The following is a 26415-nucleotide window of genomic DNA, read 5'->3' on the forward strand; positions in this document are numbered from 1 at the left end:
TATGATAGGTACCATTTGTGGTATTTTTGTCAGGGGAAGGAAACAGAATTAGAGAAATGAAATGACTTCCCTATGGCCATATGGTCTGTAAGTGTTGACTTTTGGGTCTCTTTTTTGACTACAAGTCCAGCATTCAATGTCGAGGACTTACATAAAGGAAATGGATTGTATTAAATTTTTCCTATTGGGACTGTGTCATTACCCCCCCCCAAAAAAAAAAAAAAAAGTCATAATCTGTTTGTCTAAACCTTTATTTATTGCCTACAAATTATATTGTTTTACCTTTTGATTTTAATGTTATTAGTATGTTTCTAATTAGTCATAAAAGGCATAGTAGAGTTGAGGAACTGGAAAGATTGAATTTTTTTTAGATCAACTATTTTTTTTTTTTTTTTAATTGTACCTTTTTTTTTTACAAGATACATGCATGGGTAATTTTTCAGCATTGACAGTTGTGAATTTCAACTTTTCCCTTCCTTCCTCCCACCCCTTCCCTAGATGACAGGTTGACCAATATATGTTAAATATGTTAAAGTATAAGTTAAATACAATATATGTATACATGTCCAAACAGTTATTTTGCTGTACGAAAAGAATTGGACTTTGACAATAGTGCACCATTAGCCTATGAAGGAAATCAAAAATGCAGGCGGACAAAAAGAAAGATGGGAATTCTATGTAGTGGTTCATAGTCAATTCCCAGAGTTTGGTGTAGCTGGTTTCATTGGGTGTAGCTGGTTCAGTTCATTACTGCTCTGTTGGAACTGATTTGGTTCATCTCATTGTTGAAGAGGGCCTTGTCCATCAGAATTGATCATCCTATAGTATTATTGTTGAAGTATATAATGATCTCTTGGTTCTGCTCATTTCACTCAACATCAGTTCATGTAAGTCTCTTCAAGCCTTTCTGAAATCATCCTGCTGGTCATTTCTTACAGAACAATAATATTCCATAATATTCATATACCATAATTTGCTCAGCCATTCTCCAGTTGATGAGCATCCACTCAATTCTGGCCATTACAAAGAGGGCTGTCACAAACATTCTTGCACATACAGGTCCCTTTCCCTTCTTTAAAATCTCTTTGGGATATAAGCCCAACAACACTGATGGGTCAAAGGGTATGCACAGTTTGATAACTTTTTGAGCATAGTTTCAAATTACTCTCTAGAATGGCTGGATGTATTCACAATTCCACTAACAATATATCAGTGTTCCAGTTTTCCCACATCCCCTCCAGCATTCCGCATTATGTTTCCCTGTCATTCACAGATATATTTTTCAGAAATGAAATGTAATGTTATGTTTTATTTGAGGACAAATGAGTATGACATAGTGAATAGAGGGTCTAACTTGGAGTTAGGAAAATTTGAGTTCAAATTTTCCTTTTCACATGTATTGACTATGTCCCTGGGGGTCAAGTCACTTAATTTTTTAGTGCTTTAGGGAATTGCAAATTTAATTTGCAGGAAACATGCAGACTTGAATTGGCTAAGAAAATTTTCTCCCCTTGTAATTATGTAAACCAGTCAAATTATAGATCTAAATCCTCCCTTTCTTCTCTGCTCACTGACACAAAATTATTATTTAATATGGATATGTAGGACTGAATATCATTTTATTTTGGAGAGTGAGAACAGTTTATATGATGAAGGGTCAAGGGCAGTATTAAATGGGTTGAAGGAGGAACACAAATCATGAATACTGATCAATCTTGTCTATATTTGTAGATAAAATATAGACTCTTGGGATCATAATTTAGTTGTGGAAGGAACAGGAAACATTTTTCCATTTTACATATGAAGAAATTGAGGCTAAAAGAAGTTAAATATTTTATCAAAATCTTATCAGAATATCTTATCAAAGTCACATAAGTAGTAAATAGTAAGCCTGAATTTGAACTCAAGTCCTCTGACTCAAATTCAGCTCACTTTTCTCTGATACTGCCTATCTTTCTAATAGCTGGTTTGAGTATTGACATTCTGCCAGTTTGGTCTGGGATTTCAAGACCCAAAGGCAGATTTTTACACTCAGTTGATTAACCAATAATATTCATATGGATTTAGTGGACAGATGACATTGATACTGAAAACTACACAGATGTTTTTCAAAGGTGAAATATTTGTTTACATATGTATTTATATACATATATATGTATATATATATGTATGTATACATATATATATATATATATATGTATACATACATATATTTATATTATAAATGCTTATGTATCACGTTTAGCTCACTACTCTCTTGGATCTTGATATTGATTCTCCATAGATATTTTCTTACTTTTTTGGTTTATGATGTTACCTTTTAATATCACTGTTATTTATTTATTTGAAGCTTTTTTTTTTTTTTTGTTATGTAGTATGAAATACTTATCTATCTAGGTTCTGCCAGATTGCTTTGCATTTTCTTTTTTTTTTTTTCTTTTTTCTTTTCTGAGGTTGGGGTTAAGTAACTTGCTCAGGGTCACACAGCTAAAAAGTGTTAAGTGTCTGAGATCAGATTTGAACTCCGGTCCTCCTGAATTCAAGGCTGGTGCTCTATCCACTGTGCTACCTAGCTGCCCCATTGCTTTTCATTTTCATAGCAGTTATGGAAGAGTGAATCTTTATTCCAAACGTCTTTGGATCTTTGTATTTATCAAACACTGTATCAGTCTGTCAAATGGCCTTAAAGTGCTTCCTTTTTGCCAAGCACTGTTCTGGGAATATAGAGTAGAAAGAGTCATCCAATCAGAGGGGCAGCCACAGCAGGGAAAAGTTTCACTACAAAAAGTGCTGTGTAAGTAATTTTGTACATATAGATCCTTTTTTTCCTAGGAAAAAGTCCTAGTAATGATATTACTAAATTAGATGTGCATTTTATTTTTTAGAAAATCATATTTTCTAAAGAAGAATTGTACTTATTTAACATATATTGAATTGCTATCTAAAGGAGGGGGTGAAGGGGAGAGAGAAAAATTTGGAACACAAGGTTTTGCAAGGGTGAATGTTGAGAACTAATTTTTTTGTTTTGTTTTGTTTTGTTGAGGTTATTTTGCTGAGGCATTTGTGGTTAACTGACTTGCCTAGGGTCACAGAGTAAGTGTTGAGTGTCTGAGACCAGATTTGAACTTAGGTCCCCCTGACTTTAGGGCTGGTGTCTATTCACTGCACCATCTAACTGCCCCTGTGGAGAACTACTTTTGCATGTATTTTGAAAGCTAATTTTTTTAAAAAGAGAAAAAATAAAAATACAATTTAAAAAATCATACCCCCATATTGCTTTCCAGAATGGTTAAACAAATTCATATTGCATTAATATACCTGTTTTCCCACAATTCCTCCAACATTTATACTTTTCCTTTTTTGACAATTTTCTATATCTGATTGGTGTTAGTGGAACCATAGAGTTGCTTTAATTTTTTTTTGTGTAGTGAAGCATTTTAAAAACAAGATTTTTGATAACTTGGATTTTTTTTCTTTTAAAACTTCTTATATCCTTTGATTATTGTCAATTGGAAAATAGCTTTCGTTATCAAAATTTGAATTATTTTCTTTCAGATTTTGGAAGCCTTGGCAATGAAACTTTCTACTAAGTTTTCTCCCAACTAATTATTTCCCTCCATTTGTCTATAGAAAAACATTTAATTTTTATATAATTTTTATTTTCTATAATCCTCTCTATTGTTTGCCTTTAATTTTTTCAAAGGCTTTTTGGCATCTGTTGATATCATGTGGTTTTTAATTCTTTTTGTTTTCTTATATTGAAACAACCTTGTTATCTGGTATAAATACATCTTGATCTTTGTATGTAATGTTTTGTGTCACTGCTCATTAGGGATACTAAATTACATCAATAATTTAATAACTAATAATTATCATTAATTAAATTATTCATTTGTATAAGTATTATATGTTATAATGTTTTATATAAGATAATTTATATAATAAAATGTTATATATAAATATGCATTGTTATATGTACTAATAAAATAATTAATAATAAAATAAATTTTAATATATTATTAATTATATATATATATATATTAATTATTAGATTAAATTTTTTTCTCTTATCTTTCCCAGGTGAAGGTCATTGCTATAATTGTGTCTTGGACAGAGTTTAGTATCATACTTTAATTTTCTTCTCTAGCCTCCCTTCCCCCCAAAAAAGTTCATGTAATATTGCAGTTAACTTTTCTTTGATAGAAATTACATGTAAATCCATGTGCAGTGGTTTTTTTTCCTTTTTGAGATTTTTTGTTTTGCTCAGTTGATTTTCCCCCCCTCAAAAAAAAATTAGTTATTTAGGTAATCTATTTCTTGTTAATTTTATTTTTTAGTCATTTAAATTTTTTTCTGAAACCAGAACTTAAGTTGCAGAGCATTAATCCCAGGTAATCAAATCTCCTACATAATTTGCAGCTTAATTCAGAGTGATTTCTAAGAAGTTTTACTATGAGAAAGTTTATTTTGAGATAGACAATGGTCTTTTGCAAATGTACATGTCTGGGATGAGCAGGCCTAATTATATATTACTATTAATATTTTGTATTAATAGTTTCAATATTAATTTAGTCATTAGTAGGTCTGATCAGCACAAATATAGGAATACATAAAATTCATTTGGTCCATTCAGATTAACTTTTCAGGTATATAGCTTGTCTGTACTCTCTCTTCTCTCTTTGAGTGAAAGGACCCAGTGCAATTAGTCTGTATTACTATGTTCATGTAATACAGTGATGTTAAATTTAAATTGCATGTGTTTTACATTTGTTACTCATTTATTTGTAGCCCTAATATGAACATCTTTTTGTCTTCACAAACATATTAATATGTAATATTTGTCTATGGTAATAAAAAGATTAATAATTAATTAATAAAAGTAATAAGATTCCTCTTCTAGGCAATTATTTTTAACTGTGAAAATAGAAGGATTTTCCTGCTTATTGTTTCTTAGAGCACAGCGGTATTCCATCACAGTCATGTGCCAGGACTTGTTCAGCTGTTCTACAATTGATGGGCATTCCCTAGATTTCCAGTTCTTTACTACTGCAGGAAGAGCTGCTATAAATACTTTTGCACATGTAGGTCTTTGTCTTTGGGATGCAAACCTAGTGGTGGTATTGCTGGGTCATAGAATATGTCCTTTCAGCATGGTTTTAAATTATTCCCCAGAATGGCTGCACCACTTCAGAACTTCACCAACAGTGCTTTAGTACCCCTATAGTTATACATTCCTTCCAGCATTTGTCATTTTCCTTTTCCAAACTGGTAGGTGTAAGGTGCTACTTTGAAGCTGTTTTTTTTTTTTTCTCTTTTCTTTTTTTTCCTCCCTGTTGAGGCAATTGGGTGTAAGTGACTTGCTCCGGGTCACATAGCTTAGGAAGTGTTAAGTGTCTGAGGCCAGATGTGAACTCAGATTCTCTTGACTTCAGGGCTGGTGCTCTATCCACTGCACCACCTAGCTGCCCCTTGGAGCTGTTTTAACTTGCTCTGTTTGATACTGATTTATAGCATTTTTCTTTTTAATCTATTGATGGCTTTGATATTTCCTGAAGGTTGCCAGTTCATGTTGTTTGGGAATGGAGAGGAGAATTTAAGGGTAAAGGGAAGAGAACTGTAGAAATAGGGTTTCTTTAAAATAGATTAAACAAAAATAACTTAAACAGTATCTTTAAAGAGCATGGATTTTTTTTTTAAATCCCAGTATAGAAAAGGAAAGCCATAATAGAAACAAGGATGAAAATATAAACTTATTTTATAACTTTACATGTGAATGGATTAAGTAATCCAATAAACAAAAGTTAAAGATTGAAAAAGAAAATAACCCCCCCCAGATCTGTTATTAGTATTGTTTAAAGAGTTTTTTCCTCCTTTTTTTTCCCTTTATAAAATTATCATTTATAAAATGGGTCTAGTGAAGGGAGAGGGGTACTAGAAGAAATTATTTAATGTCACCACAAATTATGTCAATATAATTTTTTAAAGAGTGGGGAAAAAAAAGAAAATAGAAAGATTCCTAAGATATTTTATTTTCTTTTTAGTGATAAAACCCTTTATTTTAAAATTTATTTTAAATTAACATACAAAGTAGGATAATTTTTCAAAATATTGTCACATGCACAGTAGGGACATGAGAGGATTCAAAATAAAAAAAAAACAAATTTCTATTTCAAGAAGATCTATTTAATAAATACTATATATTATATTCAAAGCTGGCCATGTTTTCTTGTGTTTTCTTTTGTTCGCTGCTGTGCCCTTTTTCCTTTTTCCTCTCTTCCCATCTATCCCCCAGTAAGGCTACAATTAAGTAAGGAAATACATGCACACACACACACACACACACACACACACACACACACACACACACATACATGTTATACACACCCACACACATATACATTCATATGCATAAATGCAAGACCATACTAGGTTTATTTGTCCTCTTTCACTGAAGGTGAACAACCTCTTCCTCTTGTCTAAGTACAGGTATTTTCATATTTTTACAATTTCCTGTACCACAGCAATATTCTAATCTTAGCCTGTCTAATTAAATTATCTAAAAGAGTATTGATTAGCTTGGCTGACATATAGTGTAGTTTCCCTATTTTTCTCTTTTTACTAAAATCTGTTTTAGGTTTAACTTTATCTGAGATCATGATTATTACCCCAGCTTTTTTTTTTTTTTTTAAACATAACAAATTCTACTACTTATTTTTATTTTATGTTTGCATGTATCTATTTCCTATTCCTCTTGACTCCTTTACTTTACTTCTTACCTTGCCATCCTATTATTTAATCTATGTACCCCTCTTTATAACCTTTTCTTATCTTTTGCCCCCATGCTTTACCCTTGCTCTCTTGTTTCTATCTGAATTTAGAAGACGTTTCTTTTAGACTTTCCTCTTTATCCCATTCTAGTTAATCTACATACCCTTCTATACCCCCCCCATTCTATTCCCTTTACTTTTTTTGTTTTGTTTTGTTTTTACAAATTTGGAAACTTTTATTTTCTTCTTTTATTTCTTCTAAATGTTCTCTCTCTTTAATCCAGATCAAATATGAACAGAATTCCCTCTAAAAATCCCTCTTATCCTATCCCTTCACTCTATAGTCTTCCTGTGTTAGATATAGACATTACATGTACAGTAATGCAAAGCATATTTCTATATTCATGTTGTTAAAGAAAACAGACAAAAAAATTAAGTGAAATAAAAATGTTTCTTTTCTCCCCTTTTTAAAACATTTAACCTTATAATGTAGAATAAGAAAAAATAAATGCTGCCATGTGCATTTCAGAACATGAGGATTCAAAATGTAAAGCAGCAAATTTCCATTTCAAGAAAGCTTGTATAATGAATAATATACATTGTGTAGGGTTTTGGTTTTTAGAATCACATCATACTTAACTCTTCCCAAATTTTTCTTTCAAACTATCCATTTTTAATGAAAATCTTAGATATATGGTTTTCATTTCCACATATTAAGAAATTAATAATAAACAATTGTTCTTATTGAGTCCCTTGTAATCAGTCTTTGATATTTACCTTACATCTCTCTTGGATCTTGTATATCAAATTTTCTATTAAGTTCAAGTCCTTTTGCAACAAAATCCTGAAACTCTGACAGTCCATTGAATGTCCATTTTGTTGTTGTTCAAGATTATGCTTAACTTTACTGAGAGTGATATTTTCAGCTGCAACCCCAATTCTTTTCCTCTTTGACAAAGTGTTCCAAAATCTGTGGACTTTTAATTTAGCCACTCCTAGTTCTTGTGTCATTCTAATTGTGGCAGTGCTGTATTTAAATTTTTTCTTATTGCTCATAATATATTTTTTCTTGACCTGTTAATTTCAGAATTTGGCTATGATATTCTTGTAAGTTTTCTTTGTAGGATCTCTTTTAGGTGGTCATTGGTGGATTTTTCTATTTATGCTTTGTTCTCTTGTTTTAACACTTTAGGACAATTTTCTTTAATTATTTCTTATATTAGTATATTGATATTCTTTTTTTGATCATAGCTTTCAGGAAGCTTTCTTTTCTTCATTTGTTCTCTAGATCACTTGTTTTTCTTATGAGATGTTTCACTTTCTCTTCTATTTTTTTTCATATTTTGTTTTATTATATCTTGGTGTCTTGTTAGTTTTCTGGCTTCTACTTTTCTGGCTTCTCCTTTCTCAATTCTAATTTTCTTTTCTTTTTCTTTCTTTACAATACAATCATAATGTACACCAATTATAATAAATTAAAATGTGTTTTTTGCCTCATTCAATTGTAAAGACCTCTGAAATTTATATTTATATTTCCTAGTGGTATTTAGACTCCAGATTAAGCACTATTAATCTAACAGGGTTATCCCAAAGAAAGGAGGACTTTAGACAGAAGGAAAAAAACACATTAATAATTGTTTTTTTCCATCAGCAGCTGTGGGACTGCCATACTTGATCCCTGACATTATAGGGGAAGAATTAGAAAAGCATTGAAGAGAATGAAGAAAAAGGAGCCTAATTTGATTTAGTGTATACAAAAAATACTAGAGGCTGTCATTGTCAGACTTTTGATATATTGACATACAAAATACTTGAAGAATGTGAACATATTAGAAGGAGGGGAAAAGTGTCAGACCTTAATACCAAAAAAACAATAATTAAGACATCCTTTTGTGCATTAAGGGTAGGTATCTTTGAGGAGATTATTAGGGAAGTAAAAGAAGGTTTTCATTGATGAAATTTAATAATGAATCACAGCTTTATCATTTCACATCTAACTTAAAGATGCAGAGAATAATAGAAGATCTCATTATGCTTCTTGCTTGACTGACTTGTTGAGAGTGAAATAATAAATATGCCCAGTATCTACTGTGATGGCAATGAAAGCTCATAAAATTGAATCTTGTGTACTGACTAATCTTAGTTCCAGAGAAGAGATGAGAAAATGCACTTTCCTTCTTTTGCTGGAAAAATAGGAATTTGTTATGGGACCAGTGTGTGTGATGTTGCATATGTTGACATACTCTCTATTTATTTGTTTTCCTCACTTGTGTGTGAGGGTAGGGAATGGGGTGGAGGAGAGTCATGAGGGAAGGCTTACACAGGGAAGGAAGGAACAGGATACCCATAAATAATTGTGTTATAAAATAAAAGGTTGAAAAGTAAACATATATTGGGGCAGCTAGATGATTCAGTGGATAGAGTACCAGCCCTAGAAGTCAGGAGGACCTGAGTTCAAATTTGGCCAGATACTTAATACTTCTAGCTGTGTGACTCTAGTCATGTCACTTAACCCCAATTGCCTCAGCAAAAACAAACAAACAAAAATATAAAAACAAAACAAAAAACCTTGAGAGCTTAGGGATCCTAATTTTGGGAAAAAAAATAATTTGCTAACCTTCATTATGGGTGGCAAATTTTCAGTGAGAGATGATAATGCACATATTTTGATTTGACCATCATGAAGTCCTCACACTTTTCACTGCAGGAGTATCCTGAAACACATTGTAGTCTTAGATCAGAGAAAAGTCTCATTTTACACATCATCTTCTAAATCAGAAATTACCATTCTTCACATTTAATGTTATTAAAGTTTATTTATGTGGCACATTATTCTAGCCTACTAAGATCTTTTTGGATTTGAATTCAATCATCCATAGTTTTAACTATTCCATCAAGTTTTATGCTATCTATACATTTTATAAAAGAGTATATATACTTTCAAGTAATTGATTAAAAATGTTCAGTAGCTCAGGATCAAGGACATTATAATAGAGACTGTACAAAAGACCTTCCTTGAATATAAATAAAAATAATTTTTAAAACTAAATTTGATGTATAGTTTGTATTTATATATTTTTTTCAAAAAAATTATACTTATTGATGACTATTTTCTGGATCTGATTATCCTAGTAGTTGCAAAAACATCCAAGTGTATTATCATTTAGTTCTTATCTCCCTGTCTCATTCACAAGCATAGCATAACATTAGAGGCATTTTAAAATACTTTTCAGGGTGGCAGAGAACAAATTTTTTGTATGTGTACTGATGACGGTGAGGGGGCATTAGTAGGAGAGTGGGGGAAAAGTCTTAAAGCAATTGCTGTGCAGAATGAGTTACTGCAAGTGAGATTTGTTGGAACTGCTTACAGTAATAAAGCTCAACTACCACCTTCCCCTTCTTTCCAGTCTTAACTGGAATATTGTGATTTTTTTCTTTCTATGTGCTTTCAGTGTAGCCAAGAATGAATTGAGGGGCTATTCTATAAATGGGTGAAATCCATTTACACTACTTATTCCTTCGTATTTTGGCAGTTCATTTCATTCTGGTATTTAAAAAGTATTTTAACAAATGAGAAATAGATTGCTAAGAATATGAAGTGTTAAAGGAATGCAAATCGACAGAATGTAAAATAAATTGAAATAGAAGAAAAGTTTTGACAGTACGTTAATTTTTTATTATAATGAAGTTTATTAGAGGAAATTTTTTTCTTCTTTCCTTCTTTACCACCACTGGATTTTCTTTTCTTTTGTGGGATGCTTTCTGATGGAAACAACCATTAGTAATATCTCTTTTAATAACTATTGTAATTAAATCATATATATTAAAATACATTAAAGTATACTTTTTATTTATTTGTTTATAGCGCTTTTGTTCCTTTGAATGTTCCTAACAAAAATTCTACGGAGTGGGAGAAAGTAAAATTTCTGTTTGAAGAACTTGGAAGTAGTCGTAAGTATTCTTTTAAGGAATAACATTAACAAGAGTAATAGATCTATAACTATAACAGTCATAATTATATGCACACAATATATATGTTATATATAAATTATTAAAATAAAAAGTATCCTATTTTGTGATTTTTGGCACATTCATTTCAATACTCTTGATGTGTTTATTGATTATTGTTTTTGGTTTATTAAATAGACCAGTGGCATAAAGGCTCTTTAATTAAAAATCCCACTTTTATTTCTTCTCTGTGTTACTGTATGCAAGTCACTTAACATCTTAGTGCTTCTCTTTCCTCATCTAAAAAATGGGAGACTTGAGCTAGGTAACATCTTATTCACATATAATACGATTTCTTTGATTCTATGATCCTTTTAATTCTAAATTTCTGGTCCTGCTTAATAGTATTTAATATTAATCTGAACTCTATGAGAGCAGAAACTGTGTCACCCAAACTTTTTATCTTTTTCCAATGTCTAACATTGTACTGGACACATAGTAATTGATAAATATTTGTTGAAGGATCTAAATTAGGAATGGGTATGGTCTTTATCATAGAAGAGAGAAGTTTAAATATTCAAAGTGACTCTGTAGTATATTAATATTAAAGCTGACTGTTGCATAGAACTATGTATCTTTCAGCATAGGAATCATTCTATTTAATGATCTTATAAACATTATAAACTTAATAATTGTATATATAACAGTCTCAATAATTGTATATATAAGTCCCTTTTTTAATAGATAGATTCTTTTTCTATTAATCAACACTTCTCTCACTCCATGATTGGTTTGGAGGTTTAAGTGTATGACTTTCCAATTTTCTCATCTTGTAAATTGCTGTCTTTTAATATCTTGCTATTATCAATAAAAATAGAGATAGTGTCTACTAGACTAATAGAGACTATAATGGATATAGATACCTGATTCTTTTGGTAGAGTAAATTAGTAATTTCTTTAGATTTGTTTTCTTTTTTAAAACATTTGAATACTTTTTAGGGGACTGGAAAAATTTTAGCAGTTATAGTTTATTACAGCCTTGTCTGAATTGGCCTAACTCCTGGCTTTTAATGTAAAATTAGCTATCATTACGCTCCTTTTATTGCATTTTAATTATCGTTTGTTATAAGCTGTCTTTGCTTCTCTCTTCCTACTCTGTTGCTAAGAATCTGTTTTAGAAAGAATCTCAAGGGAAAATAATAATCTAATTTTTGATAAACACGAAGACCCCAACTTCAGGTATAAGAACTCGCTATTTGACAAAAATTGGAAAATAGTATGGCAGAAATTAGGCATTGTCCAACACCTAACAGCTTATTCCAAGATAAGGACAAAATGGGTTCATAATTTAGACATAAAGAGTAATACTACAAGCAAGTTAGAAGAACAAAGAATAGTCTGTCTCTCAGATCTGTGGAGAAGTAAGGAATTTGTGGCCAAAGAAGAGCTATAGTATATTATGAAATGCCAAATGGATAATTTTGATTATATTAAGTTAAAATGTTTTTGTACAAACAAAACCAATGCAGACAAGTTTAGAAGGAAAGCAGAAAAATGGGGGGGGGGATTTACATTCTGATAAAGGCCTCATTTCTGAAATATATAGAGAATTGACTCAAATTTATAGGAATACAAGCCATTCCCCAACTGATAAATGGTCAAAGGATATGAACAATTTTCAGATGAAGAAACTAATCATTTCATATAAAATAATGCTTTAAATCACTGTTGATCAGAGAAATGCAAATTAAGACAACTCTGAGGTACTACTATATACCTCTCAAATTGGCTGTGATGACAGGAAAAGATAATAATGACTGTTGGAGGAGATGTGAGAAAACTGGGACATTAACCAATTGGTGTTGGAATTGTGGACTGATCTAACCATTTTGGAGAGCAATATGGAACCATGCATAAAGGGCTATCAAATTATGCATACCCTTTGATTCAGTGGTGTCTCTACTGTGCCTGTATCCCAGAGATCATAAAAAAAGGAAAAGGGATCCACATGTGCAAAAAGTTTGTGGCAGCCCTTTTTTGTAGTGACAAGAAACTGGAAATTGAGTGGATGCCCATCAGTTGGATGTTATTGGAATATTACTGTTTTATAAGAAATGACCAGCAGGATGATTTTAGAAATGCCTGGAAAGACTTGCATGAACTGATGCTAAGTGAAGTAAACAAAATCTTTTCGACAATGCAATGATTCAGGCCAGTTCCAGCAGACTTGAGAGCCATTTGCATCCAGAGAGAGGACTGTTTGGACTGAATGTGAATCATAACATAGTATTTTCACCTTTATTTATTGTTTGGTTGTTTTTTGTTTTCTTTCTCATTTTTTTTCTTTTTGATCTGATTTTTTTGTGCATCATGATAATTGTGGAAATATGTATGAAAGAATTGCATATATCTAACATATACCGGATTGTTTGCTGTCTAATGGAGGAGTGGAGAGAAGGGAGGAAGAAAAATTTTGAAACAAAAGATTTTCCAAGGGTAAATTTTGAAAACTATCTATGCATATATTTTGAAAATAGAAAAAAAAATCTCAAGGGAAAATTGTAAGGTCCTTATTAAAGGGACTTAAAAAAACAAAACAAAAACAAACAAACAAACAAAAAAAACACCTAAGAAGGCCCCTTGAGCCATGGCATAGTATTTTGAGATAAAGTGAAATCCTTTTGAATATATTCTTTCTGACAATCTATTTTTGTTTGTTCCTACTATTTTTGTTTCAGTCTCTAAAACAACTTCCCTATCTTCAAAAATTACTGTATTATAGGAAAATGTACATTTGGTTACTGATGAAAGACTTTGTGGCAGGATCACAGGTAATTTTGGAAACTATGGCTCAGGTGGCCTGGGCAGAAGGAATGTGAAACATAGATCAAACATGGCCTGGTCTAGCTAGATCCAGTAAAATAGCCAACTCAGAAATGTGCCTAGCAGAACATCAGAGAACATTCAAAATATATAACAACAAATTATTGATCAAGAAAAATATATGTTCTATTTTTTCATTTTGTTTTATATTTCTTTTCTGTTTTTCTTAATCTGTTTTTTAAATAAAATAAATTTAAAAAAAATTTTTTTAAAGCAAACAGTAGCTGTATTCCTGTCATTGAAGGAACAAAGCAGGGACTCCATTCTAGCTTCTAGCTCAAGCTAAATCCTGCAAATGGACTGACCAGGGCAAGAATTCTAGACCTAAGGGAATCAAATTTTTTTCTATTACTCTGAATGTGTAAAGTTTAGTACTACATTAACGATGTTATAATCAAGTTGCAGACTTCTGAAACTTTTACTAGTGCAAACTGCCAGATCCACACCTAGTTTAGAAACTTGCAAAGCTCAAACCAAGTGGTTAGTAAATAGAATTCACCTTGTATTACATCATTTTGGGAATCCTAAAATCTCTCAGTAAATTGCAAAAGCATCAAATGAATGCAAGAGAGAGAAGCTCAGCCTAGTCATTACTCCCAAAAGTGTGTTGAGTTTAGCTATTACATAAAAACAATTTATAATCAAGAAGTTAATGGAAATGGTGGACAAACCAAAAAAAGAATCTTATTATAAAGATCTTATTATAGTAAGAGGTAAATTCAAGACACAAACTCAGAAGAGAAGGGGACAATTAAAAAAACATAAGCAATTTTTTTTTCTTTTCTTTTTTTTTAATTATATATTTTTTTATAATATTATCCCTTGTATTCATTTTTCCAAATAATCCCCCCCCCTACTCCCTCCCCCCGATGACAGGCAATCCCATACATTTTACATGTGTTACAATATAACCTAGATACAATACATGTGTGTAAATACCATTTTCTTGTTGCACAATAAGCATTGGATTCCGAAGGTACATGTAATCTGGGCAGACAGATATTAGTGCTAACAATTTACATTCACTTCCCAGTGTTTCTTCTCTGGGTGTAGCTACCTCTGTCCATCATTGATCAACTGGAAGTGAGTTGGCTCTTCTTTATGTTGAAGATTTCCACTTCCATCAGAATACATCCTCATACAGTATTGTTGTTGAAGTGTACAGTGATCTTCTGGTTCTGCTCATTTCCCTCAGCATCAGTTGATGTAAGTCTCTCCAAGCCTCTCTGTATTCCTCCTGCTGGTCATTTCTTACAGAGCAATAATATTCCATAACCTTCATATACCATAATTTACCCAACCATTCTCCAACTGATGGACATCCATTCATCTTCCAGTTTCTAGCTACTACAAAAAGAGCTGCCACAAACATTTTGGCACATATATGTCTCTTTCCGCTCTTTAGTATTTCTTTGGGATATAAGCCCAGTAGTAGTACAGCTGAGTCAAAGAGTATGCACAGTTTGATAACTTTTTGGGCACAGTTCCAAATTGCTCTCCAGAATGGCTGGATTCTTTCACAACTCCAGCAGCAATGTATTAGTGTCCCAGTTTTCCCACATCCCCTCCAATATTCATCATTATTTGTTCCTGTCATCTTAGCCAATCTGACAGGTGTGTAGTGGTATCTCAGAGTTGTCTTAATTTGCATTTCTCTGATCAGTAGTGATTTGGAACACTCTTTCATATGAGTGGATATAGTTTCAATTTCTTCATCTGAGAATTGTCTGTTCATATCCTTTGACCATTTATCAATTGGAGAATGGTTCGGTTTCTTATAAATTAGGGTCAGTTCTCTATATATTTTGGAAATGAGACCTTTGTCAGAACCTTTGCTTTTAAAAATATTTTCCCAATTTGTTACTTCCCTTCTAATCTTGTTTGCATTAGTATTGTTTGTACAGAAACTTTTTAGTTTGATGTAATCAAAATCTTCTATTTTGTGATCAATAATGATCTCTAGTTCTCCTCTGGTCATAAATTCCTTCCTCCTCCACAAGTCTGAGAGGTAGACTATCCTCTGTTCCTCTAATCTATTTATTATCTCCCTCTTTATGCCTAAATCATGGACCCATTTTGATCTTATCTTGGTATATGGTGTTAAGTGCGGATCCATATCTAATTTCTGCCATATTAATTTCCAGTTTTCCCAACAGTTTTTTTCCAAATAATGAATTTTTATCCCTAATGTTGGTATCTTTGGGTTTGTCAAAGATTAGATTGCTATAGATGTACCCTTTTTTGTCCTTTGTATCTAATCTGTTCCACTGATCTACTGGTCTATTTCTTAGCCAATACCAAATGGTTTTGGTGACTGTTGCTATATAATATAGCTTTAGATCAGGTACACTTAGACCACCTTCCTCTGAGTTTTTTTTCATTAGTTCCCTTGCAATTCTCGACCTTTTATTCTTCCATATGAATTTTGTTGTTATTTTTTCTAGGTCATTGAAATAGTTTCTTGGGAGTCTGATTGGTATAGCACTAAATAAATAGATTAATTTGGGGAGTATTGTCATCTTTATTATATTCGCTCGGCCTATCCAAGAGCACTGAATGTCTTTCCAATTATTTAAATCTGACTTTATTTTTGTGGCAAGTGTTTTGTAATTTTTCTCATATAATTCCTGACTTTTCTTTGGTAGATGGATTCCCAAATACTTTATACTCTCAACATTTGTTTGGAATGGAATTTCTTTGTATCTCTTGCTGTTGCATTTTGTTAGTGATATATAAAAATGCTGAGGATTTATGTAGATTTATTTTGTATCCTGCCACTTTGCTAAAATTTTGAATTATTTCTAATAGCTTTTTAGCAGAGTCTTTGGGGTTCTCTAAGTATACCATCATGTCATCTGCAAAGAGTGATAGTTTGATTTCCTAATTTCCTACTCTAATTCCTTGAATCTAAAAAACATAAGCAAATTTTTAAAGAAAAATACAACTGGGACACAAGTCCAGCTATAATTGTTTTGGAAAAGTCCACACAGAATTTTTTAAAAGTAAAAGTAATGTTGAAAATCCTATATAAAAATATATATGAAAACAAAATTATTGAGTTGGAACACCTTTGTTCAAGAGAACAACTTCATGAAAATTAGATTTGACCAATTGGAAGCAAGATAAGAGAAACATAAGGAAACAGGATGAAGGAAAATAATTAGCATAAATAAACTCATTCATAAAGTAGAAGATGATATCAAATGGATTAAAAACCAGAATCTGACAGTATATAAGATTAAAACAAGGAGCCAGAACAAAATCTAAAATATTTCATCTTTTTTTCATCTGAAAAAAAAGCAGAGGTAGCCATCAGCAATAACAAAATAGATCTACTTAAAAGAGATAGAGTGATTATTTTGTTGAAATGTATTTTATATAATGAATTGATATCAATATTAAACTTGTATCAAATTTCACAGCACCCACATGCATTAAGGAAAAGTTAAGTGAGTAACAGGGAGACATAGAAAAGGTGTTAATACTTTTACCCTCCTCAGACCTCAATAAATGTAGCTAAAACAACCACTACCAGAACAAAAAACCAGGAAAAAAAAAGTCAAAGGAACTGAGTAGACTAGAGTATTAGAAATGTTAGATACTGTAGCGCTCTGGTGAATATTGAATGGGAATAGGAATGTACAAATTTCTTAGCTTATAACACATGTCCATAAAACCTCACCAATAAATGTTTTAGAAGAAATATTAAATGCATCTTTTAAATTCATTTTCATTCAAATAGTAATGTAGTGGATAAAGTTCTGGGCCTGCAGTCATTAAGTCCTGAATTCAAATGTAATCTCAGATGCAAACTGACTATATAGCTGGGCAAGTCACTTAATCTCTGCCTCAGTTTTATCAATTGTAAAATGGGATAATAGCACCTATTCTCCAGGGATATTATGAGGATCAAATGAGTTAATATTTGTGAAGAGCACATAATGTAGTGTCTGGCGCTTAGTAAGCACTGTATTAATTTGTGTTTATTTAGATAAGTTGAGATGGGGCCAAGATGGCCTAATGGTAGGAAGCAGCAAAGCAAGCTTCCCTTCACAAACTTATCCAGACTTTTAGAAAGTGCACAATACCAAAAGAATTCAAGTGCCAAGGAGTGAGCCGTAGTTAGGAGTAGAGAATTTGGAATGTGATATTCCAGATGTAAAAGATAATAGGCTTTTATAGTCAAAGATAACTTTTAAAGCAAAATTGCATATAATTCTATGACTTTTAAAGAAATAACTTTTTTTAAATTATTTTTTTATAAATTTTTGACATTATATATGCATGAGTAATTTTTTTTTATAATATTATCTCTTGTATTCATTTTTCCAAATTTTCCCCTCCCTCCCTTTACTCCCTCCCCTAGATGACAGGCAATCCCATACATTTTACATGTGTTACAGTATAACCTAGATACAATATATGTGTGTAAATCCCATTTTCTTGTTGCATGTTAAGTATTTGATTCCGAAGGTATAAGTAACCTTGATAGATAGACAGTAGTTCTAACAGTTTATATTCACTTCCCAGTGTTCCTTCTCTGGGTGTAGTTGTTTCTGTCCATCATTGATCAGCTGGAAGTGAGTTGGATCTTCTTTATGTTGAAGATATCCACTTCCATCAGAATACATCTTCATACAACATTGAAGTGTACAGCGATCTTCTGGTTCTATTCAAGAAATAAATAACTTTTAAGCATTCCTGATGAAGAGACCAAAGCTATATTGTTGTCAATTGTTCATTCTTTTTTGACTCTCCAGTCTCTGTGGACCCCATAGCTCATCAGGTTGTTCTCTACTACCTCTCAAAGTCTATCCAAGGTGTGGATCTGGCAGTTGGCACTAGTGAAAGTTTCAGAAGTCTGTAAAATGATGTAACATTTAGTGTCCCTTCTGATAGAGACATAAAAGAACTTAAATGGAGAATGAAACTTTTCTTTTTACATTGCCCATATGAAAAGATGTGTTTTAAATGACTAAGTTTTTAATGGATTTCAATTTTCTTGTGTTGTTGAGATAAAGAAAAGAGAGGGTTAGATGGAAGGTTGAGAAAATGACTTTTGTGTGATTAAATCAATATACATGTATAATAATACAGCATTTGTATATTTACATGTATGTGTATATAGATATTTAGATAGACCTATGAATGGATGAGTCAAAAGAACAAATCAGAGAAACAGTCAATTTCATTGAAGATAATGACAAGACAAGCATATCAGCACAATAGCCAAAGCAGTTATTGGGGTGGGAAATTTTATTTCTAAACACTTTTCATCAATAAGAGAAAGAATCTATTAGCAAATTAGTTGTGCAACTAAACTAGCTAGCAAAGCAATTAAAATTCTTGAAACCAAGGTAGAAATTAACCAAATTAAAAGCAAAACCCTTGGATTTACAAATAAAACTCAGAATTTTTTTTAGGATAAACCATTAAATAATTTGATTGAGAAAAAGCAAAAATACTAAATTGCCATTATCAAAAAATGAAGTTGAATTCACAACCAGTTAAGAAATTAGAAGAATTATTAGTATCTATTTTGACCAAGTACATGCTAGTGAAATTGACAATCAAAATGAAATGTGTGAATATATATATATTGTCCAGATTAACTGAACAGGAAATAAAGTATTTTGATAACTCTTTCTTTAAAAAAAAAAAATTCAACAAGCCATTGTGATTATTGGAATTTAACAAAAGGGTAAACTGAGGTAGATCTCCAAGCAAAATAACATTTATTAGCAGGGATTTATTATCTGCCAATAAATAGGTTAATGGCTTGCTTCCATTAATATCAAAGACCATAAACAAGAGGACAGTTCCCCATTTGGAGTTTTGGAAATACAAAACAAATAATAGAGTTAAGTACATGACATCATGGGATAAAGGACAATATGACTGGTTGCAGAATTGAGGTGCCCAGAACAATATGATTGGCTTGAAGTTTGGTAATGGGGGTAACAACAATCCTTCCCCTCCTCCTTTCTTGAAACTAAAAAGTGCTCATTGTTTTATTTCAGGTATAAGATATACCCAAATTTTATATCATACAAGATATGCTTGAAGGATAACTTGATAGAGATACCAGGCCTGACACCTTTGTTTTCACAGACATCCCTAAAGTTAGCAAAATTCCTTGATGCAAGAATAGATCAGTCATTAGCAGGAGAAGTGGATTTAGAACACTTTCCAGGTCAGCCAAATTTTGAACTAAGTTATAAAACAAAGAATCAGTTCTCAAGCCATTATAGGGAAAAAATCAATTAAATATTATCAGTAATAAAATGATACAGAACCAATCTTCATCTTTCATCATAATTAAATTCTCCAAGAATAGTACCCCAGTATCATGTGGATTTATAATTCACTTCTACAAAACAATAAAAGACATTAATTAGAAGAACAATTTATTTTTGATACTTAACCCATGGAGAATCAAAACAGAAAGCTACAGAACAGTATTTAGATAATTGATGTTTAAATTTTTCAAACATAGGCTGAGCCAATATAATAAAAATGACATTGCCACAAAATAATTTGCTTGTTTATAGTAATGAACCTACCAAAGCATTACTTTATAGAACTAGAAAAAATGATAATTCATCTGGAGCAATTTCAAAAATTATAGAGGAATTAATGAAAAATATGGGGAAAATATGGAAAGGAAGGTAACTTGGCAGAACCAGGTCTATACTATAAAGCTACAGTCATCAAAACACTTTGGTATAGGTAAAAAATAGAAGAGTTCATCAGTAATAGCATATGTTTGATAAATTCATAGATTAGCTTTACAAGAACTCTCTATTTGAGAAACCTGTTTTGAAAACTGGACAGCAGTCTGACAGTGACTAGGTTAGACCAGCATCTCATGCTGCATACTAAACAAACTCTAATGGGAACATGATTTAGACATAAAGTGTGATGCAATAAGCAGATAAGAGGAATATGGAAGAAAAGTCAATTCTATGGTTAGGAGAACAGTTCATGAATCGATAAAAAGTTTCACAGGGCAGTGTCACAAGAGGACAATTTTGATTATATAAAGTAAAAAATTTTGAGTACACAAAACCCACCTAGATAAAATTAGAAGAGAAGCAGGAAATTAGAATGAAAATCTTTTTATCAGGTGCTGTAATAAAGATCTTAATATATACATATGGCTAGTTGATTCAAATTTATATCAATAAGAGCTATTCTCCAGCTGTGTCTGGTTATAAGGGAATCATTGTTTTATAATATTGCTAATAACTATACCAGGTCATTAATATAATCGTTTTTTCCAGAGAACTTCAAACAATCAGAATTTCCTAATTGGAAGGAATATCATCAGCTCTCAATTCTTCAGGTCCAATCCATACCTGAAAACAGAGGTGTCACATAGGTGAACAAAAATAACACTCCTCAGTATGGCTCAAACTAGATTCAAATATAATTAAGAAAATATTTAGCAAAATAAATAAAAATTCAGTAGATATTAAAGGTTTTCTTGTTCAGCATGTGGTTCCTAAAGATCCTCATATTCAGTTTTTGCTCATTTATTTCAGTTGTGTCTGAATCTTAGTAACCCATTTGGATTTATTATTTGCTCTTTTTTGGTTTTGGGCAGTGGAATAGTTTGCCCTTTCCTTCTCCAGATTGTTTTGCAAATGAAGAACTAAGGCAAATAGGGTTAAATAACTTGCCTAGGGTCACACAGCTAGAAAGTGTTTGAAGCCAGATTTGAATGCGGGAATATTATTATTCTTGACTCCAGGCCTAATACTTTATCCACTGTCACCTAGCTGCCCCGTGTACAGTTTTTAGCTTCCCTTTCTTGTTGAGTTTGTCACCACTCATTTAAAGTAATCCCCCAGTATCAGACTTATGAAGCTTTGTAATCTTTGTCATTTATTAGAGTGATAATAGAATAGGGACAGGAGATTTTTGCATATCTTATACTTAATCTTTATATTTATAGTTATATACTTAGTACTTAAACTTTAGTCTTACATTAAAATGAACTTCATTAAATTACTAAGTAAGAGAACTGATTCATTTGTTCATCAGGCATTTAAGTGCCTGATGTATGCAGAGAACTGTACTAAATTCTAGGAGTCATATAATGTTGAAATAAGACAAGTCCTTGCTAAAGTAGAAATAGTTCTGACAGGGATTGAATCTACCACCCTATAGTATAGCTATGATCCTCTATAACATTAATCCTTTTATTTAAAATTAATAGTAATTAGTAAATCTTTTGGGAAGTTACAAGTAGAATCATAAAATTATAAATGGAAATGAATTCATCAAAAGTAAAGATAAAATTTTCAATATACCTGAAAAATAATAATGTTGCTTCTTTCTGCATTGTCATGATTCCTCTCCTTTAAAACAAAATTCTTGAAATCCTCCAAACTAATTATTTGCAAGTAGTCTAGTTTTTTATCAGTTACATTTATAAAATTATGCAGGGTTTTAAAAATATATCATGGTTCTTGGAAATAATATGTTCTTGATTTTATATAAAACTATCAGGTAATCTTTCTTTAGATTTTTTTTTAAATAATGAGCTGTATTTCTTCAAAAATAATTTGGTCCTATTACAATGGGAGTACATATAAAACACTTCCAGAAACAAAATGAATCCCCAGCCCTTTCATATTATCGTAGTCATAGATTTAGAGCTTGAAAGGGACCTTGAAGGTCATCTAGTCCAACTCCCTCATTTTATAGATGGGAAACTAATTCCCAGGGAATTTAAATGGCTTATCTAAACTAAGAGGCAGGATTTTGATTATAACCTCAGACGTATATCTATTGTGCTTTCCAGAAAACTATATTTTACTTTTGATACATATTTGAAATAATTTCCAAAATAACAGTACTCTTAACTACAGAAATGTTTATGAAGGAAGTGGGAGGAATGATACCAAGATTATGTTTTGTCTTTTCATTCAGCACCCTTGTTTACAGTTTTATTATTTAGAGGAACTCTGGTATAGGAAAGTTAGAGGGACACTTTCTTTGAATGTCTTATCTTCTCACCTTCCTTTTCAATTCTATAAACATCAAGCAAGAAGTTAATTTGTTTAAATTCAGTATGTTATTTAGCAACAGCCATATGGATGGTATTTTGGAGCTAGCTCAAGGTGGTGTTGGGGGAGGTTTGATATAAAGATAAGACAGATTTCTTTCTGTCAGGAATTTTACAGTCTGTAAAAGGTAAATTTAAAATGATTTTTGCAAAATAATTTTTAAGTATAAGGTTTTCTGATCAAATATTTATCTTTGCATCATCTTTGTAAGTTACTGAGTGCTAAGCAGATTGCATGTTATTTATTTGATTCTTTATAAATTATGTAAAAACATTGAATAATCATAAATAAATATTTGTACTTTATGTGATTTTTTTCACCAATTTTTTTTTTTTTTTTTTATAATTACAGATGGTTTAGCTGCCTTGTCATTCTCCATCAGTTCTCTGACCCTGATTGGAATGCTGGCAGCTATCACATACACAGTAAGTGTCAGTGATTTGTTGTGTATCTCTCCCAAAGTTTATTCTATTTGATTAAAATTCACTTCCTGAAATTTGTATTTTCATGTCACCCTGAGAATATTATACATTGAGGAATACTAAATAATCTTTCTATTAAGGGGGAAAAATTTTTAAACTACACTTGAGGAAAGAGTTTTGATCATTATAATATTAGCTATATTTTCATATTTTATATCTATTACCTTATGAATGATCATGGAATTATAGATTTAGAACTGGAAGAGATCAGCTAAGTCATCTTAGGGATTTACAGATAAAAGTGGAATTAACTGAAGAAAATGGAAAACATCAGCAGTGATTTTTTTATATTAAAATGTTTTTTGTTATCCAGGACATATCCACATATATATACATACACACACACACACACACGTGTGTGTGTGTGTGTGTGTGTGTGTGTGTGTGTGTGTGTGTATATGTATATATTCCACCATATCACTTTCTGTGAAGTTACAGAGTTTGATTTTCCTTCTTTATTCTGTCTCCTATGAGAGGTAGAACTTATGGGATACAAAATTTGAGATCTTCTCCAGCCCATTTGTGATTATGCATTTGTTGCTGTCAACCTGTGTTCTTTTACTCCTTGTGTAATTCTTTTATTTTGGTCTAGTTTTGTTACTGCCTTCTGTTGTGCCTAATTTCTAGAAATGCCAATTCATAAAGGAAGCAACAACCTAAAGTAAAAATCACCCTTTTTATCTTGACACATGAGGGTCATTTCACTTGGCCCAATCACTTATCACACTTAAAGTTCTTATATCCTGTTTTGTATCTACCCTCCTGAATATCCTTTGCAAATATAACTCTTGTAAGTTCATATCCTTTGTTTCTCGAGGCTTTTTCTAATAAGTGAATTTGAATTCAGATAGTTCATATATAGATTGTTACAGGAGAAAATTTCAAGAGTAGATTTTTCTCTATATTATAAGTGAGAGGTCATTGTGTTATAAAAGTTGTTTTTTTTTTTCCCTTAGAACTTAAAAAAAAAAAAAGCCCAAAAAACTAGCATTTAACTTTTATCTTTGCTGGTTTAAAAAGGAGACTACTACTTACAAAAGAAAACACAGATTATTCTTCCAATATCACTTTCGGGGGGGGGGGGAGATTAATTTTTTTTTTTTTTGTAAAATAGCCAAAAAGTTGTACTACTTTTAATCCTTCAAATATCCTGATATATTATTAAAGACTTTAAATAAAACTATCTTTGTTTCTCATATTTTTTCAGATGGATAGTTATGTCAGTTTTAGTACTAATTGTAGAATTTGCCATTTGATATATATATTATATATATACATATATATATATATACACACACACACACATACATATATATAATTGTTTTTTCATGGAATAATTTGATTTATAGATGAGAAGCAGCAAGTCATAGATGAAAAAAAAAACATGGTAATGAAAGTCAGAAGTCCTGGGTTTTCAATTTGACACCATAACTTTTGGGGTGGGTATGTTGCAACTTGACAAATGGGGAGTCTTGCCTTCCCACTGGGTTGTTTTAAGAGGGATAACAATTTTGTGGCATGATAATTAGAAAATGGTTGATAAGATACTTGGAAGGATATGAGAATCAAAGAACAAATAGGTTTCTTAGAGAACAGCTGCTTTTAAAGATGCTCAGATTTTATCCCAGAATAGGAATTCTCTTCTGTTGGGTTATATAGCCACTGCACAGTGTATTATGAAAACATGTTTTGAAAACAAACAGCTGAATTCAGTCAAGGAAGAGGTTGGTAACGGGTTCCTAATAAGCTGTTCTCAAAGTGGCCACTTAATTTGCTTTTTTTCCCCAAAAAAGTTTGTTCAGTGTTTTTGTGGTGTGTGTGTGTGTGTGTGTGTGTGTGTGTGTGTGAGAGAGAGAGAGAGAGAGAGAGAGAGAGAGAGAGAGAGAGAGAGAGAGAGAGAGAGAGAGAGAGAGAGAGAGAGAGAAGAAACTTCCTATAAATTTGTCTTAAGGATGGATGTGGCAACTCTGTTCAGCAAAGGGAGATGTGCAAAGTAACCGGGATATTTCCCTCCAACACTGAGTTAACTACTCAAGGAGCATCTGTATCTTTCTGAATGGAAATTTCAATTTCTAATTCTCAGTAATGTCCTTCCATACTTTGTGTTCCTCTCACATAATTTCCCATCTCCTAACTGCATTTTCACTGGCTGTGCCCAATACTTGAAACCCTCTTCCTCTTTATTTCTGTTTTCCAGTTTCCATTTCATACTTTAAGGGTCAGCTAAAATCTTTTTGCAAGAAGCCTTTCCCCAGTCTCCCTTAATTCTTGCATTTGACCTCTATCTCCATTTAACCTGTGTATATCTTGTTTGTCTTTATTATTAGGTACTTAATAAATATTTGTTGACTTTGTTATTTGAATTTTTTGTGAAAGTAAAATTACATATGTATATGGAAAACTCCAGACTGCCCTTAGCTTTATCAGATCATGTTCAAAGCAAAATTACATATGTATATGGAAAACTCCAGACTGCCCTTAGATTTATCAGATCATGTTCCTAAAAAAGGCATTTTAAGTCAAAAGTAGTTTAAATTAAATCTGACTTGCCGGCCCAAAAATATTATAGGGCATAATGGTCTTAATTCAACATTTTAATCAATTGGCTGTTCTGTTTTGAGACTAAGTTTCCTTGAAAGTTAAGACATGGACGGACAACTGAAAGATAATCATGTTTTTTTGAGAATATAATATATTTAATTCAATAATCATTTATTTAATACTTGTTAATAATCTGGAGGGACATGTTTTGTGTGATTTAATAACAAGGTTGTTCAAAAATCTGGTATTTTAGGATCTTCATAGTTATTCAGAAATATATAATTTTTAAAAATTTTACTTTGTGCCCATGTGACTAATTCCTTTAGCACTTAGTCTGTAACCCTCATTTTAGCATTTATATAGTAAAAAGAACGAAGTGGTATAGATCCAGTCACATGAAGTTCATTTGAAGTGGTATAGATCCATCCTGAAGTTCTTTGTTTTGCTGCATAAAATAAGGCAACAGTTTAGAAATAAGTGTGACAGCAGAGAAAGAAGACAAATTATAAGAGCATAGTAATTTGGGAATGTTAATTTAGTAGTGAAAAAAATTAGCCTTATGTGTTGTAGTTGTCCTTGAAATTTAAAGAACAATTCAACAATTGTTTTCAATGGTGTCCTTAATCCATCAAAAGATTAAATTATACTCAGTATAACTTATTTGAGAATGGAGCAATGTAAAAAGATTTAGCCTTGGAGTAAGGAAGACCTTACTTATTG

General features: G+C 31.6%; 1 protein-coding gene across 2 annotated transcripts in view; it reads left to right on the forward strand.

The window, feature by feature from the left end:
- LMBRD1 (LMBR1 domain containing 1) overlaps positions 1–26415 on the forward strand; it is a 275804-nt gene that overhangs the window by 53827 nt on the left and 195562 nt on the right. For both annotated transcript variants that reach the window (XM_074310578.1, XM_074310577.1), the window contains exons 6-7: positions 10633–10718; positions 23024–23097. In XM_074310578.1, coding sequence (XP_074166679.1) covers positions 10633–10718; positions 23024–23097 — 160 coding nt within the window. The remainder of the gene's footprint in view (positions 1–10632; positions 10719–23023; positions 23098–26415) is intronic.

The sequence above is a fragment of the Sminthopsis crassicaudata genome, chromosome 4 (assembly GCF_048593235.1).
Source record: "Sminthopsis crassicaudata isolate SCR6 chromosome 4, ASM4859323v1, whole genome shotgun sequence".
Classification (NCBI taxonomy): Eukaryota; Metazoa; Chordata; class Mammalia; order Dasyuromorphia; family Dasyuridae; genus Sminthopsis; species Sminthopsis crassicaudata.